At 41.1% G+C, this 17,585-nt stretch overlaps 1 protein-coding gene across 3 annotated transcripts in view; it reads left to right on the top strand.

Moving 5' to 3' along the window:
* The first annotated feature begins 291 nt into the window (after window positions 1-291).
* The window catches only part of BCLAF3 (BCLAF1 and THRAP3 family member 3), a 32,943-nt gene continuing 15,649 nt past the window's right edge, over window positions 292-17,585 (top strand). For 2 of the 3 annotated variants that reach the window (XM_061364539.1, XM_061364538.1), the window contains exons 1-8: window positions 293-313; window positions 7,933-8,006; window positions 10,066-10,644; window positions 10,988-11,653; window positions 13,594-13,772; window positions 14,742-14,856; window positions 15,052-15,115; window positions 15,986-16,104. In XM_061364539.1, coding sequence (XP_061220523.1) covers window positions 7,966-8,006; window positions 10,066-10,644; window positions 10,988-11,653; window positions 13,594-13,772; window positions 14,742-14,856; window positions 15,052-15,115; window positions 15,986-16,104 — 1,763 coding nt within the window. In that variant the 5' untranslated portion in view covers window positions 293-313; window positions 7,933-7,965. Of the gene's footprint in view, window positions 314-7,932; window positions 8,007-10,065; window positions 10,645-10,987; window positions 11,654-13,593; window positions 13,773-14,741; window positions 14,857-15,051; window positions 15,116-15,985; window positions 16,105-17,585 lie in introns of all 3 variants that reach the window. The other variant, XR_009727080.1, reaches the window with a different exon arrangement.

The raw sequence follows: 17,585 nt of genomic DNA, 5'->3' as shown, positions 1-17,585 counted from the left end.
GTCCTGGTCAGCTGGTGGTGGCTACGGTGGGCGCGGCACGGGAGCTAGCGGCCGCGGGGAAGCCGCCAGCAACGGGAACACGAGGAGGCCAGGGCCCCGCCCGCCCCTCCTCTTCCGGGGCGCCCGCCCTCCGCCCGCCCTTTCGCTCCGCCGCGCCCGTAGGGAGCGGCTGCGGCCGGCACGGCCCGTCGGGACCCGCCCCGCCTCCTCGCCGGGCACCTGCTCGGGGCGGAGCGGCTGCGGCCGGAGAGGGTGGCGGGAGGCATCGGCGGCGGAAGCAGCAGCAGCAGCTCTAGAGGCGGCCTCGCTGGGGGTGAGTGTGGGGCCGGTGGCGGCCCCACGGCCTTGATGGGGCCTGGTCAGGCCCCGCCCGCTCGGGCGGGCGGCAGGGTGCGGGGTCTGGCCCGTGTGGCGGAGCGGGAGGTGGGTGCGCGGGGCCCGGTAGCGGTCATTGTCCCTGTCAGTGCCGCCTGCGCGCCCGACACCGGATGGGGCCAACCCCCGCCCTGGCGGTTGGGAAGGAGCGGGCCAGGCACTGGGGCTGCTGTGCCGGGCTGTGGTGCGCGGAGCTGCCCCGCCTCCTGCAGCGTCCAGTGAAGGGCCTGGCGGGCCCGAGAGGCGGCCGGAACGTGCCGCTTTGGTTCCCCTCGTCGATCCAGGCGGCTATGGCCGGCGGCGGTGTGTGCTGCGGAGGTGGGCTGCTGCACCCATCTCGGGTCTGTTGGTGCCTGGGTGGCCTGGAGCAGTGGTGTCTGTAGCCCACCTCTCACCGCGTGTGTGCCCGGGTCGCTACGTGTGCTTACATATATGTGTATGCACATAAGTGCGTGTGTATTTTGTGGCACGATGCGAGCATTCAGCGGGGCTTGGGAGGGCCAAGAACAAAGCATGGAGCAGGCGGAACGAGACGCCTTTGGGCTGTCAGCGCTGTGCCCCCCGTGTCCTGATGATTCCAGAAAGCCCTTTGCTCTGAGGCCCCTGCGTGAGCAGCAGAGCAGGGCTGAGGTTGCTGCTTGCTGATAGCATAAGGACAGCGTTTTCCTCTGAGGTGAACAAGGCATAATAAAAACCAGCAGTCCCTGTTCCTAGCAATTTCCATGTTGTCACACACAGATTTACACCAGCTAGTGTGTTTATAATAGCTTAAAAGCAGTATAGTTCTTTGTACAGCAGTCACATCTTGCTTTTTGTGTCTAGCTTAATTCACATTCAGCAAAATGAATTGGACTTGACCAGATCTGTGGCTTTTGGTACTTCTTGGGTTGATTTGACTGATTATACACCATTATTCATACACATCTGAGGAAGCAGTAGTGTCTTGAGAGGAATCAGTGATAGCAGTTTCCTCACTTGGCTCAGCTCCATCCAGAGCAGCAGCACCTAATTTTTACTGCAATTATTAAACACCCCAAGTCACCTGTAAATACAATACAGGTTCTTGAATTGCAATAGGGTTTAAACCAAAGGCTACTCAAATTGCTGGGAGATTTTAATTGCCTGGTTACCTTCTGTGTTTGTGAGCCTCAAGGAAAAGTGAATGTTGTGTGAAAGTTTTGCTGGGTGTGGATGGCTGGAGGAAGGGCATGGAGAAGGATGCCAGGAAGGGAGGGGAAGAACTATGCAAAAGGAATGGAAGGATCTCTGGTGACAGAAGCAACGTTGTGGCAGCCTGTGAGACACTGGGCTGGGCAGCGAGGGACAGAGAACAGGGATGACTAAGTCTTTCCCCTTGTTTTCATTTCTCCACTCTGAAGGACTAATCAGAAGCTAAGAGTGTTTTTCTGGTGTTTTGTTTTAATATTGGTGTTGATGAGGAGAGGTGAAATTAATTAACTTCCTTTAAAGGCACACCCTGTTAACCTGATAAACAGCTGTCTGTCTAAGTGAAGTGTCCATGCACTCCTCCACATCTGCCTTCAGCAAAATAACTGGTATTTCTGCCACCGCTTTTGTAAGAGTGATCAACTCTCCATCCGCCTGCGCTGAGATGGGCTTGATTTTGGTGCAGCCTTGCCTTGTGGGTGTTCACCTGTCAGGAGGTAATGTAGGCAGGGTTGGTGTCGCAGCAAGCTGGCTAGCAGTGTAGTTGCATGCAGTTGGGTTTGCTTTTCCTCTCCAGTGGCAGCAGGCACTTGCTGTCTGCAGGGAAGGGAGGAAGCATGCTGGGAGGCTTCCAGCGAGAGCTTATTTCTCTGGTGTGGCTGGGCAAGGCAGCCTGGGCCTCGCAGCCTCCTGGCAGCAGTGGTGTATGGCATTGCTGATTCTGAATAAATAAGGGATTTTTTTGGGTTTTGTGACTTAGGGTGAAAAAGTGAAGGTCTCCATCATGGTTTGTACATGGTTTAGAGCTTTCAGTAGGCAGGAAGTTGTTGTGGTTTGTCTTAGGGACTATGACAGGGCGAGATTTAATACTTCTGATGTCCCCTTATAAACTGGTAGGCAGAAGTGGTTGAGGATGGTGCTATGACATTTCAGGCTCTGTAACAGATGTGTTTTAAAGGCCTTTAATTCAGAGTATTATAGAAATAGAACACCAATACATTTATGGGTTTTGGGGTTTTTGTGTTTAAAAAAAAAAGTGTTTGAGAGTGAAAGATAGTGAAATATTTAATTTATTATGTGATACAGATTTGCAGTTTTATCCTGCTCAGTCTTTCCAAGTTGGCATTGTAATCTGTTTTTCTGCAAAGGTGAGGTATTGCCTGCTAATTAGTGCCGTTAAATGAGTTGCTTTAAATGAGAGCACGCTGAGCTTAAGTTACATGATCAGTAGATCTACTCAGTTATTTTTACTCTTTTGTTCAAATATGCAGGGAAATACTTTCTGTGTATCCTAAGGAATTACTTAAAATTGTAGTGGTCCATTAAGACATACTGTATGCTTAAGCTTATGCCTGTGCTTTCTGTAGTAGGCTTTCATCCTACTGTGAATGTAATAATTTTTATATGTCTACTCTGTATAGCAAGCAGAGGAGAGTGATGCTGGCATGCTGCCCCTCCATGGGATGGTTACCTCGCCAGCATGAGGCTTGGCTCTCTGTTAACAACCCTTGGTATTGGGATACAACCTGCATAAAGCCGCCTTCTCCAGCTGGTGCCAAAGAAGAAGGATAAAGCTGAGAAGGAGGACAAAAAGTTCTCTAGATCTGCAGTGGGTGTGGTTTCTGGAGGCCAGAGGCCCAGTCCCTGAGCTGACAAATGTGAGCATTGGAGCTCACTGCGCTCCTTGGGTGGTGGCACATTTCGCCAGGACCCCTCACACACCCCCCTCAGCCAGGGTGCGTGTCCCTGTAGCTCATAGTCTTCAAACCTGTTATATCTGTCCTGCCTTGAGGTAGTATGCCTTATGCTGGGAGTCACCTATGTGGGCTGGCAAAGCTGTAACTCTGCTCCAGACATTACTTTGGTGCTGGGGCAGTGGTGCTGGAGCATGGGACAGGGTTGTGCTGTGCACTTTCTGACATATTACCTCCAGCACTTTCAGGGTTGGGGATGGTGGACGAAGGTGCCAGGTGGGAGTTGTAGTTTTGAGGTTGAAGGTGTTTGGTAGAAAAGTCAGGGGAAAATGGGTGTATGTGTGGCCAGTGCAGCACTGGGACCCTCTGCCTGTGGTAATGGTACCCTAGCTAGTCTATGAAGCATTGGTTAAAGGAGATGTGAAGTCCTGTTGCAGATTCAGAAGCATCCATGTGAGTTGCTAGGTGATGTTTCTGTTCTTACAGTCTTTCTTGGGCATTTGCTGTTGGAGGTTCTAAGATTCGCCTGAAAGCTGAATGGACAAGAACATACCAGGCTAGTGCCTTGCTTAGACAGTGGCTGGGGTGGATGCTACATGGGACAGCCTTTGAAACAACTTATCTACTAGAAAAGTTGCCAATTCTGTACTTCTCATTAAAGAAGAGCATAAATGAGTTCTCTATTGCAGCCTTCAAGATCTTTCCCTTTCTTTTTAAGCCTGGAGTGCAGCTGAGCTTTTAATTTGATTGCATTTCTGTCAAATACTTGGCTGTTTTAGGGATGAGATTCTCAGTTCCTGGTTTCTCTTTCTTGACAGCCACTGCAGCATTACATGCTTTGGCATGTCCCTTGCAGCTTCCAGTTGATCTCTGCCAAGAAGACAGTCAATGAAAAGCTTATAGCTGCTGCTTATGTTTTTGGGCAGAATGAGGGAATAGCGAGCTGGGTAGTTTTTGCAGCACAGGTCAGTGTCTGTTTTCCTGCCTGCTGTGTGACCCAGCCTATGAAAGACTTGCTTATCCTTTCCTCCTCTCTAAAAGATTTGGGAGGCAGTGGCAAGAACGGTTGAGCAATCCCTTATGAAGGGTGAGGAATTGCATCTCCCTTCACTATTGGTGAAATAGCAGTTGAAGAGCAGCTCCAGGTCAACTGCTGTTGAACTGCTTTTTGTGTCCTGTGTAGTTTCTTCCATGACCTATTGTAGGTGATGGAAGGAACCCTGAAAAAACAATCCACATATTTATGGTCTGTTTACAGGAGAGTTAACTACTACTGCTCAGTCTTATCTGCAAGGTTTTAGCTGTTTGGGACTTGCTGGTGTGTGGCTCTTTGCCTTAGGAAGAACTCCAGTTCCCCTCCATTCAGCTAAATGACTGCAGTCATTTGTGGTTTCTTGTAGTTCATGCTGGGGAAAATCAAGGAGGTTGAAGGTTGTTCTGTTCAGGAGAGCAAGTTGTTTAAATGGTATAGCCTTTCTGATAGAACCTGTGTTCGGTTGCACTTCCTGTACAATTTCTGGTCATTTTCAAATTGTGTCTCAAGATACTCCTCTTAGGTTTGTAGTAGATGGATAGTACAAAAAATTCACACTTGTCAAAGCACTGATCTCTCCAGTGTGGAATCAAAGGAGAGCTGGAAGCAGGCTTGAGGCCATTTCTTGTGAGCTGCTTTCAATTCCAAAAGTCAAGGAAAAGAAAAGCTGGGGTTTCCATTAATATTTAAAAACTACCTAAGCATGGTTACTGATAACTCCTCCAATGAGTTACTTATTGTAATGAAACAAGCACAAGCAGCGCTGTGATTGTAATAATATTGCTTCCTAGTTAAAAAAAGATAGCTTTTCGTATTTTCATAGTGACACCATCCCTTAAAGTACAGGGGGAGGACTTGGAGAAATTCAGAATCCGTATTGATACTTCTGCTCCAACAGGACCTGGCTGCTGGATGGCTACCTTGGGAACTGTAGGGCCTTTGCCTAGTTCAGGTAATTCTGCTATAATCACTTCCTACCCAGCGCCATCCTACAAAAAGCTTGCTTTTGGGACGGAGCCGTATTGTTGGTCTGAGAGAAGTGATTTAGAACTGAATTTAGCAATGTGCTTACAAATTCTATATAGAAATCACTTTTGTGATTTAGTTACACTGGGAGTCTTGATTGGGGACGAGTGTGTCTGCTGCCTTCATATGCTGTGTATTGCATCTCGAATCTTGCAGTGAGGAAACCGTATTGTGTGGGTCACTTTTTAGGAGATGCATTGAAACAGATGAACGCTGTCTTTCTAGTAAACAAAAGGATTGTCTTCGATGAAAATTACAGTAGTCCTCTTTATCCTAAGGCAATATCTAGGACATGCTGTCACAGACCCTTTTGTGCTTTTAGTATGATTGTCCAGCCAGTCTAGGAAGAATAAAGAAACTCATTATATATATTCAGGTTTTAGCTTGATTGGTCTGCGATGAGAGATTCTGGTAGACCAGGTTCTGTACAATGGTTGGGTTTAATGGTACTTTTGTCTTTTTGGTGCTTACATAGTCACTTGAAAAGAAAGGATAAAATTCAGAACTGAAGGGAAGATAGAAAGATTTTGAACGGCACATAAAACACTGTCACTTTTTAAAGCTTACAAGAAGAGAGCGTAGTAGTGAATGTTGAACACTGTTATTGAGATGTATTAGCCAAGGGGGTGTTGTTTTTTTGTCTCTGAAATACTGTTCAGTTTGGTAAGATGTGTTTTTTATGGGTGAGAAAAAAGCAAAGTATTTTGGTCACAATATTACTTTTCTATGAAAAATAATATTTAATGAGTACTGGCATTGGGACATCATATTTAACTTTGGCTAATATAATCTCCGAGTAAGCAAAGGGCCTGAAGTTAATTCATGCCATGCAGTCCTCAGATGCATGCCTTTAGAGCCCAAGAGGAAATGCTAACTTCATATTTGAAAATTCAGGGAACAAATATATGTTGTCTTTGGGGTACTTTGGGTTTGGGTTTTTTTTGCTTCCCTGTCGTGCTTTGTCACATGGAAAGATTCATTGCAGAGCAAATGCTGTCCTGGTAAACAGGACTTCTGAGATTTAAAAAGGTAAATTCAAGAAGGCTTTCTCCAGAACTGAGCTGTTGCTGTGTCTTGCAAATAATTGTCTGGTTAGTTTATGGTGCAACTTAATAAGCAATAAATGAATGTTTCCAGAATCACTCTGAAATGTAGTGGGTCGCTTTTGTAACGTCTACCTGTGGTAGTAGACATCAGAAGCATGCTCTGCATGTATTCTTCTGCAAGGTACTGCTGGTTTAGCCATGAGCTAATCATACAAATGGATATAGCACGGGGTAATATTTTATTTGACCAATTACCATGATTGAGGGGAGTGTGAGGCACTGGGTCAGGCATGTGGGTGCATGCTACTTCTCCAGTTTCTTCTGTGTCTTAAAGCTTGCTGGTTTTTCTTCCCTTTTGGTTGTTCAGGTAAAAGATTTAGTTGCAGAAATTATTTGAGCAGTAGGAATGTCAAAAAGGCCATACTTGGCCAGTCCAGACTAGTTTTCTGTTCCATGAGTGTGAGTCTTTGAGCAAATAATTACAGAAAATGCCAAAGCACATAGAGTGACATTGACCTGGAACATTCTTCCAGTTTCAAGTGACTGCTTGTTCATTAATTTCAGAGCTGTTGATGGATCTGTTTTTGTATCTATTTATATTTCTGGCCTTTAGAGCATCTTGTGGTAGGTAGGAGCTGTAGGCAGGGGTATGTGGTCCAAGTTCCTACTTTTAACCACTTACCTAGTAACTTTATTCTGTTTTAATCCTTGTGCTTGTTAAATAATGAATAATAATTTCATTCCTATTCACCAGCCACATTACTGGTGAGTTTGCATATAATTTCATTGCTTGTTTTCTGAATTTTTAACAGTTTTTTTTTTTGCAAAGAAGAGCAAGAAGGGTAGATTCCATGGGTATTTTTGTCATTCTTCTGTAGCTTTTATGAGAAGGGATGCACAGAGCTGCTTCCAGGATTTAGAAGCAGTGCTTTCTGTCATAGTGCATCCGTTGTATATTTAAATGTGTGTCTAGGTAGTAGGTTATTAACAAGGAATGTATAAAAATGAGAAGTGATCTTTTGCACATTTTTTTACGTACATGGATGAAGTGCATGATGATACAGCATTTAAGTATTGATAGAACAGTTAAAGCTTACAGGAGATCTGTAACTATAAAAATATATCAGTGCGTATTACAAATTTGAATTTCAGTGTATGTGAAGAATATAACTTGATGCAAGACCATTTTTCTTTGTAAATTGGTTTTAAAGCTGTCTCTCCCCTCTATCATCTGTGGCATTCAACGCATACTAACAATTACAGCATTTATTTCAGCTGCTGCAGCTTACTTGTGAGTTTATTAGCATTTAAATCCAAAGTGAATAGACAGCATTGCAAAATGGAGAGGAAAAGGGAGTGGTGGTCAAATATTTAAATCTTTATAAAGAAAATAAGCTGTACTTTAAAATCAGAAGTCAGGAAAAAGTTACTTGTCTTAAAATGGGAATTAGAGGTAAAAGTAAAACATGCTAAAATATGCCTCACCCTGACTTTGAAGCATCTAATACTACACTTGTTAAGAACAGCCATCTCTGCTGCAATCTGTAGTACCATTCTGTTACCAGATTAGTAAATTGTATCATTTTTACAGCTTCAAGAAACTCACGTAAACACATGAGAGAAGATGACAAGATCCAGATCAAGATCACCACGGTGGAAACCAAGGTAAATATTTATTTATAACTTGTGTTCTGAAATGTAGCTCTATGTAGGTACTACTAATTAGAACTTAAAACTGATGTAAAGAAAGAAAACTGCACCCAGAGTTGCTATTTATAAGGTGTATTTTTTTTTTCCAAACTAAATACATGTAACTTTTTTTTTCCCAAATTACAATTTTATTATGATTTTTTTCTTCTTAAAGCTGGAGGTGTTAGTTTTGGTGTCTGCCAGGAACCTTGCTCAATTCACATGTTTTGGAACTACTTTAAGCACAAAATCCAAGCACCAAACTCGTTCAGGTTATTTTTACTCAAACACCACCTGGTGCACTTACTGTCTGTAACTCACTTATGGTCTACAGGGAGGGCCAGAAAATACTACTTTGTTCAAACACTTCAGGCTTTCTGAGCCTTTGGGGCTGATCCACAAATTGATTTTTAGCGCAGTTAGATTTGCCTTGCAGCGTAACACAGACTAAAATAATGGGAGTCAGTGCCCTTCTTTTTGGACAGTAGCCTAGTAGTGTTTGTCACCAGAATAACATCTAGGTTACTGCATGCTGTTAGTTACCTACCTAATCTTTAGGACTTGCTGCAATTTTGAGTTTTTAAAGGAGGCTAGAATGCAATTTTGTGCTTTCAAGAGCTTGAAACTACTTTTCTGTTGGTTTTGGGTTTCTTTTCTATATGGACTAATGAAGCTGTGATGACCAAGACAAAGGGAGTTTATTGAATAGCAAAGAAAAATGTGTGGGGACTTTTGTTTCTTTGTTTTTTAAAAGACTAATCCTGTCTACTTCCATACTAGATTGATAGTCTGGAATATGTCCTTCTAGTGAAGAGCAGGGAGGAATGCCCCAGCTGTTACTAAAATGCAGGCCAAGGTGGGGTGGGAGCAGCAGTATGGGCACTATTGGAAGTTAGCCACTATAGTTTTGTAAAGAGCTGTGGTTCTGAGTTCGAGCCTTTATGCAAAAAAAGAGCAAAAAAGTTATGGCAAATTGTACATTTGAAATACGTGGACAAAGAAAGTGACTTCCTTGAATTTTTTTTCAACTTATATTCTTTGGTTTTATTAAAGAGTGTATTGGGAGTATACGCTGAATCACAGAGTGGTTTGGGTTGGAAGGGACTTTAAAGACCACCAAGTCCAACCCCCCTACCATGGGCAGGGACACCTTCCACTAGACCAGATTGCTCAAGGCCCTGTCCAGCCTAGTCTTAAGCACTGCCAGGGGTGGGGCACAGGCAGAACTGTTATGCCTGGGGATGGCTTTCTGGTTCTTGCTAGTGGCTTGTGCTGTTTTTCTTCATTTAAGGAGACTTTGGCTAAAAATTCCTAGCGGGTTGCTTTCATTTCTGTAACTGCAGGAGAAAACGCAAAGCTGATTTGGTTCAATTAAGTGGATCTTAGCAATTCAGTCTTTAAAAGCAAAAACTGTAATAAGTGTGGAAGTGCGTATGTATACATGTGTGTAGATGTATGTATGTGTATACACAATTATACAGAAAGACCAAAACCTCTTTCTCAAACTTGATCTTTTCTGCCTGTGTGATATTTTAAATATAATATTTTATAATGTTTTCAGTTTTTGAGGTGGTTTTGTCATGCAAAAGAACTAGAAAAGGTTGCTGTTTTTGTTATTTCTTCCCCTCCATTTCTTCATATGCTTTTTGCCCTTTCCCCTTCTTTCTCTTGGCACTGGAAAAATACGGGGAATGCTTGAAAGTGTGAAAATGTGTATAACAGTTGTCTTCAATGTAGTGGAAACTTCATATATATGAAATTATTTTCAGTTTTAAGTGAAAATATACCAAGAGAACAGTGATTGACTTACTACTATTTTGAATGGGTATTCTTACTGTGAAAACTTTCCACAGAGTAAAAGTAGGCTTGATACTCTAGCCAAGCAAATGACACTTTGAATAGCTTGGTTTTAATTTTTTTTACCAGTTGATTAAAATTGTGTATTAAACTGTACTTCCTTAGGGAATAGCTATGGTTATTAAGAGTTGATTCAGTTTTATGAGACTACTCAAAGCGGTTTTTATTTTTGCCGTAGGTCCTTATCTCCAGCATTTAGGAGTCCAGAGCACCATAGGCAAAGGCATGCTCATATTAATTATGACTGTGAATATAAAAGCTTTCGTAAGGACCCAAAGAAGCCTATGCCTTGGAGAATAGAAGATGAAAAATATGGACAAAGTAATTTCAGGTTTGCACCTCATGGAAATAACCACCAGAGAATATATGAACGTAGATCACCTTCACCAAGCCTAAAAAGAATTCCCATGGAAGATACTTACAGTCATAAGCCCTACAGAACACATTCATCTGAAAGAACTGAAAGCAGTAGGAGATGCCAGTTACCACCAAAATACTCAGAAATACCATATAAAGATCATGATCGTCCATTTTACCAACACAAAATGGAAGACAGATACATGTTTGAGCACTGCAAGCTCACTGGAAATGAAAAAGGAATGAAACCTTTTCATAGACCATTAGGGGCTTCATGTAAACTTGAAAGAAAATGGCATGAAGATGACTTGAGGCACCAGAGGTTACATGAAGAGAAGTATGGTCAGTCACCCAGAAGAGTTTCTGATGAATTTACGGCAAGGAGCTCTTTACAGAAGAGGTATAGGAATAAAATAATTAAAACCTGGGTATTGTGGTTTAAAGCCTCAAGTGAAAGTCTGTTTTCATTATAGTTGAAGATATCCACCTTGAAACACGTTGGCCACTTTGTAGGTTAATTATGGGCGACTGGTAGTAGTGAAGTATTTGTCTTTTAAGTATATCATATTGATGGCTAGAGTATGAAAGAATAATATTTCCCTCTTAAGAGCCCCTGCACATCTGTACCTTGGCGTGAGGGATTATGGGTTAACTTGCCACGCATTCTGCTGTCCAACATTCTGCACATATAAGTTCTCACTTTCTTCTCTAGTGCAAGTGTAAATTGCTTTATGTCAACACAGGTATCCTGAAGATCACGATTACAGAGAATATGGGCACACGTCTAAAAGGGCTAAAGAAATGGAGAGGTATGACGGTGGAGAAGTAGCAAGAAATTCCACGTGGGAGCAAGAACGTTCTTTTCCACCCTACCAAGAAAAGGAGGAGCAGAGAAATTTGGGTGCCCAGTCCCACCGATCGGCTGAAAGGGAGTACTCGGAGGGTTCTGTCGCAAAGATAGCCTATGAGTACAGTCACAAACGGCGAAGGCATCTGGAGGGGGAAAAGCCTTTTTCAGACGATAGAGCTCAGAAGTATGTGAAGCAGGAAGACCAGAAATATGGTTCTTCTAAGGGTGCCCGGAATAGCAAAGAGTTAGATTACTTTAGCAGTGGAAGAGCGAGACGGACTGAAGAAGGGCATGTTGAAGCACCTGTTAAATATAGTTCAAAGAAGGGCTGCAATGCTTGCATTAACTCCTCCAAAATGGATGTTGATCTGAGATCTTTTAAAAACAAACCGAAGGAAAGAGTAAGGAAAGAAGGGGAATTCAGGAAAAAAGTAGATTCCTCCAATATCCAGCATGATTCAAATCATACTGTTTCAGATGTGAAAATGTCAGATGTCAACTCTAAGAGGGAACATCTCACAATCAAAGTGGATATGAAGAAAATGGTGGCCAAGTACAGGTACTGATTTCCCCCCACCTCTTTTTCCCAGTCTCTTTACAGTTTATGAATGTTGGAGAAAAGCATGGTTTCTTGATGAGGTAACCAGAACAAATTAAGGTTGTACCTTTTTAGATTTGTTTAAAATATTAACTTTCCCAGTTTAAAATATTAACTGTGTTTTTTTCTGGAATATGATTGCATTTTCTTGACTACCTGAGTCATCCCTCATTTCTTCCAAAAAGCAGATAACCTTTAAATTACATAAATCTCAGGCACACACATTCAGGTGTTCAAGATCTGAAGTTCAATAAAGCTGTCAAAAATGATTGCTCCCTGGGTTTTGTTATTTATTGTTTTAAGAAATCAAATGGCAATCTGTTGAGGCATTAGAACTGATAAGCAGTAGAGTCTGCTTCTGTCTTCTGTGCAATACCTGTGGTTGTGTTTAGCGTTCCCAGTGTGACTGATTTGGGAAAAAAGTGGTCCTGCTATGAAGATTTAGATGATGGATACATGGTAGAGAGTAAGGAGCTTGGTTCGTGTAGATTTTTGCAGGCTTTTCTGGTTTGTTGCCTTACTGTTGCAGGCCAGAATCCTATAGTGGCAGTAACCCCTTTTGGGAGGAATTACCTTCTCTTCCAAAACTATCAGGCTTCATTTTAAAGGTATTTTCTCTCTTGTCCCAAATAAAACATCTGTGTATTTATTTTCCTTCCAGTGCTTCAGGAACATGTGATACAATGGGGATCTGTAAAGAAAAGTTGCTCTTTGTATATTAGGGCCTAATATTAAAGACTAAGGAAGGGTAAATGGAGTAATACCCTCCACCACTGTGCTAGGAAAGCATTTAACTGCTTGAATGATAATGTAAGGAAAATAATTATCGTTAGGTTTTGTTGCAAGCCCTGAGGACAGCTCCTGTATCTAGTAAGTCTCTTGCTGCTGATTTTAAAAGTTATGCAGTGGATGTGGTAATTATTTACAGACCGACTAAAATTACTACATTGATTACAGACAGTTTAATGTGAGGAAGGTTTGCTTCCATGGTCAGAAATGCTAAATACCTTATTTTTTAAAGACAGGAACACTAATTATACAGAAGCTGATGACTGAGAATATTTGTGCTGCTACTTCAGGCATTTAACAAACACCTGTAGAGGTTATTTCTGATACAATTTTTGTATGAAATCCCAGTCTTGTTTGTTTCAAATACAGGATGGGCAGGCACATGATCACTTTGCAGGATGCACAGTAATAGAGTCTTTACCCTAAAGCTTTTACATGGGCTGTTTGAGTTCTCAATTTATCTTTCCAAGGGACGAGCATTTTTCTTGAAACAAGCAGGATTTCTGAAGTGTTAGCTTCCTTGTCAAAATAATTCTTAAGCAGCAGTGCAACCATTTGGGGCATAAACACTTGGAATGAGTAGAATTTCACAAAGGGATTCTAAACATGTCCTTAAGTTCACACGCTGCCACTGGAAAGCTGTTTCACGAGGCTCAAGTGATGATTCAGTTCCCAAAGATTCCGTGAGATTTGTAAATCTCTGACCTGTTCTTGAAAATTGTCTGTTAGCTCCTTATAAACAAAGACACACATAATTGCCTTCCCGAATTATATTAAAGTAGTATATCAGGATCTTCATTTGCCTTTATTTGATGATCTAGATTAATTAAGTTTCAATTTACAGATTTTGTATGCCATACTTCACTGGAACAAGGATTCCTGAGAGTGTAGTCGTACCTCTTTGTATTTTGTTAGAGCTTTTCTTCCTTATGGTCTTATGAGCTTTTTTTTATTTAATTAAAAAGAAATTAACAAAATGAGATTTCAGTTTTCATCACATCGATTCCTTGAATTAATTTCTTAATTTTATTTTTTTTTTGTTCTTCTTATCTATCTGAAGTTTTAATACAGTGAATTCTTTCAAAGTGAATATATGTAACCTTTTATTCTAGGAGTGCTTCTTGTCATACTACAGAGAGACAGATGTCCCATGATCTTGTTGCTGCTGGCAGGAAAACTGAAAATTTTCATCCGGTGTTTGAGCACATGGAATCTGTTATACAAAATGTTGAAAATGACCCGTCAAGAGAATTTACTCAGGAAATAATCACAATTATCCATCAAGTTAAAGGTGGCTGTGATATTTGGGGTATATGTATGTGTTTGTACATTTGTAATTATTAAAACCAAATCTAATGAATTAGGTATGCTGTCCTTGTACGTACAGGGTGTTTTCCTTTGATTTCATTTGTATTTTGTCTTCATTCTATAGTAAGGAAACTGTAGGGTGAAAATTTAAAGTACTTGGGTGGGGAAAGATTTTAAGAAGGTCTCAGTCCATAACAGGCCTTACTGTGGAGTGTTAAGGTTGAAAAGATTTTATGCTTGTACTTAAGACTAACCTGCTTGTTTAGGAAACAAGAATCATAAGATGGTTTGGGTTGGAAAGAACCTTCAGATCATCTAGTTCTGACCTCCCTGCCATGGGCAGGGATGACTCACACTAGACCATGTTGCCCAAAGCTCTGTCCAGCCTGGCTGTGAAGACTGCCAGGGATGGAGCATTCACCACTTCTTTGGGCAATCCATTCCAGTGCCTCACCATCCTCACAGTAAAGAACTTCTTCCTTATATCTAACCTGAGCTTCCCCTGTTTTAAGTTTAAACCCATTGCCCATTGTCATATCAGTACAGTCCCTGATGAAGAGTCCCTCTCCAGTATCCAGAGAGGAGCTTTGCTGTAGTCACAACTTGATAGTTTATATATAGTTCCTTTAATTTTTCAGATTAGTGTTTAGACTGCTGCATCACGTTCAGTGTTGAATGTTATTTATAGACTAGTCATTGGAGTACTACTGTGGTAAAGCTGACAAATAGTGAACTTCCTATTGAGCTTAATCTTATTACATATAAGTTGGGATAAGTTGAGCTGGCCTAGTCTCTCATTTGTGAGTGTTAAACTGCAAGTGGAAATAGTTTGAATTCTAATTTCAGAAGTTGTTTTGGTGCCCTTAAGAGTTAGTCTTTTACAAGATACAGTTACCCACTGTGCATTTTAAGTTACTACAAACAAACATTCTTGTATTTAATCTCTTCCCAGCAAATTATTTTACATCTTCTGACATAACTCTACATGAGCGGTTCTCAAAAATTAAGGATAAGCCAGCTGAAAATATGAATGAAGTGAAAACACGTTTGGATCCAGAAATTCACAGGTGATTGATGTGTTTTTTTGCCTTAATTTATTTCCATTAAGGTAGTTAATCTTCGGTAAACTTTAGACAATATAAATTTCACTGACTCTAACCTGCTTGCTCATAGTCTCTAAAAAGTTCTGTATTTGGTTTAATAAATGCTTTTGCTATTTATAGTGGTGGCGCTTGGTTTTATGGAATGTTTTTGTGTTACAGGAGGATTGACATGTCTCTAGCAGAACTTCAGAACAAAAGAACTGTGCCATCTGAATCTCCCCAGGTATCTTGATTACTTAACCTTTCTGGCACACAGTAAGTTAAAATAATATAAAGTAAGCAAAATCTCCCCTTGCTATTGGTGCATTACTTCTACATGTTTTGAAGGCCATCAGTAATGCTGACCATTTTGAGAGAAATGCACACTCAAGCATATTTACTGACAGAATAATGGTGGGAGTATATGTACTCTGTTCACTGAGTAAAGTGCAGGTGTGTTCTCCAGAGTAGCTGGGGTATGGTGATTCCTGCTGCTTCATCTCCTATCTTTTTTTAAATAATGTAGGTACTAAATAGGTGACTGACATGTGGCTTTACCTCTGAGATAAGGAAAAGCCTTAATGTTTCTTGTACCCTAATGTTAGGATGGCCCGACATCCATGTAATTCCTTAGAATGCTATTTTATTCCATGCTTTCATCCGGGGATATAAGAGTTTCTGTCTTCCCCTTCCAAGCTATGCTTACTGTGATAGTTACTTTTTTGTTGTTCTTCTTCTATAGTACAGGTATGAGGCAATTAAACTCAACGAAGATTAGTAAGAATAGCAGAACTTTTTAAGATTTACTGGAATTCATGTCAGTATTTTTCCCTTGGCAACTCCATGCAGAATTCCAGAGCTCTGTTCACTGTTGTTTGGAAACTTGTAAAAAAGCAGATGGTGCAAGAAAGGATAATTGTTTAGGACTACTTTTTGATACTATTTTGGACTTTGGATCTTTGGGCTGATGTGAATCCATCCTGTGTAACAGTTGAACTATATTAACAAGGTTATGTGCAGGATGCAGTCCCCAAAGGATGTCACATCAGAGAAGAGTCAAATCAGTGTTTAGTTACTACTAGCTAACTTGACTTTAACCCTTCCTCTTAACTAGAACATTGTAAGAGTGTTAGAAGATCCAAATGATCTACGGCATGATATAGAAAGGAGAAGAAAAGAGAGGCTGAAGAATGAAGATGAGAGAGTGTTTCATTTAGATGGTGTAACTCCAAGGTAATTGGCAAATGAGTCATCTTGTGCCAAGCCTCTAGTTCTCTTACATTCATTTTTTGGCCCTGCCAAAGTTATGTTCACATTTGTTGTGATTCTTTTCCATAGTTTGTCCTTGTTAAGTTTAACTCCGACTGAAAGTCAGCTGACATACATTGCAAACCACTCTGTAATGGAGTGTTACCTTGAAAGAGGTTAAGCTGCGGAGGGGAAAAAAATGGAAAGCAAGCTCAAACTGTACCACTGAGTGGAAAGAGGGGAAAGAAATAAATTTAAAGATGCTTAATTTTTTTTACATTCCTTGATGTACCATATAACACCATTCTTTTGGTATTCTGTAGTTTCATAAAAGCCTTTCGAGGATGAATATGTTGTTGAGTTGCCTTGGTTGTTTTGTAATGTAATGTGGAATATCAACAAAAAATTGGTTTTTTTTTCTGATTCTTGGAGAATTCTGTGAAGAAAAGTTAGATTTCTGGAGTGGCTTTACTGCTTTGAATTCCTCCAGCAGTTTTGTTAAAGGGGTTTGCCTCAGAAGTGTTTACTAACCTCAGTCATCCTGTTTCACTTTTGATGCTGAGAGATGACTTGACTTGTGTTAGAAGAAATGTTGATTTAAAGAATTGCCAAAGTGTAACAAAACGTGTTTACACTGTAGTCATGATTTGCAGATCATTCTTAATGTGCTGCTGTTGTTCATTTTAAATGCAGTCTATAATGGCAGATAGTGGCAATGCACACATTTGGGAAAGCTGGCTTCTGAAGCTGCAGAAGAAACAGTTCTTGTACTTGAGATTCTTTTAAATAAATAAACAAGCAAAAAGGTAGAAGTTATTAAGTGTGCCTGGGGGAGCATGTTGGACTTTTGCATATAGCTTTTTGTGTACTTGGGGTTATGGCTTTAGTGTATGTTTGGCCTGGTTATTTGGATAGGGTTGGTTGGTTTGTTGTTGTTTTTGCAATCCCCCTGTTACTGTCTTGCTTACCTTTTGTGTGTGCCAGTCAAAGTGGGAAGTACACGTTTCTCTAGCAAGTGTGGCTGTCCTGAAGCTCAGTGTGAGGAGGGCTTATAGTGTCAAAGTAATGTGGACAATGTAATGTGGGCTGAGGGCAATAATGGTATGAAAAATGAGTACAATTTTCCTGAGACTGGGATTTTTAGTAGTTCCTATATGGGATACTGGCAATACCTATGAGCTAGTCCAGTGTGCCTCTTTACTTTAGAAATTTATTTTACAGCTATGGAAACTGTTTCTGTGTATCTCGTGAGCTCTGATTTTTGACAGCTGGTGGTTACTTTTCACGGTATATGGGTTTTTTTAGAGGTTTACAGGCACTTCTGTAGTAGCAGTGTGCTGAGTTAAAGAATAAAACCCAAGTAAGCAAAAGCCCAAAGCCAGGAACACCCTGTTTGATGAGGATGAAACTGGAGCGTGTAGCTGTTTATCTGAGCTTCTGTTGCATTTGGGATTTCATGAAAAGGA

The sequence above is a fragment of the Neopsephotus bourkii genome, unplaced genomic scaffold (genome assembly GCF_033783945.1).
Source record: "Neopsephotus bourkii isolate Nb327-2 ecotype Australia unplaced genomic scaffold, CSIRO-AGI_Nbou_v1 NB_1234, whole genome shotgun sequence".
In the NCBI taxonomy this organism is placed as follows: Eukaryota; Metazoa; Chordata; class Aves; order Psittaciformes; family Psittacidae; genus Neopsephotus; species Neopsephotus bourkii.
The sequence above is the reverse complement of the archived record's forward strand: the minus strand, read 5'-3'. Positions and strand labels throughout refer to the sequence as shown.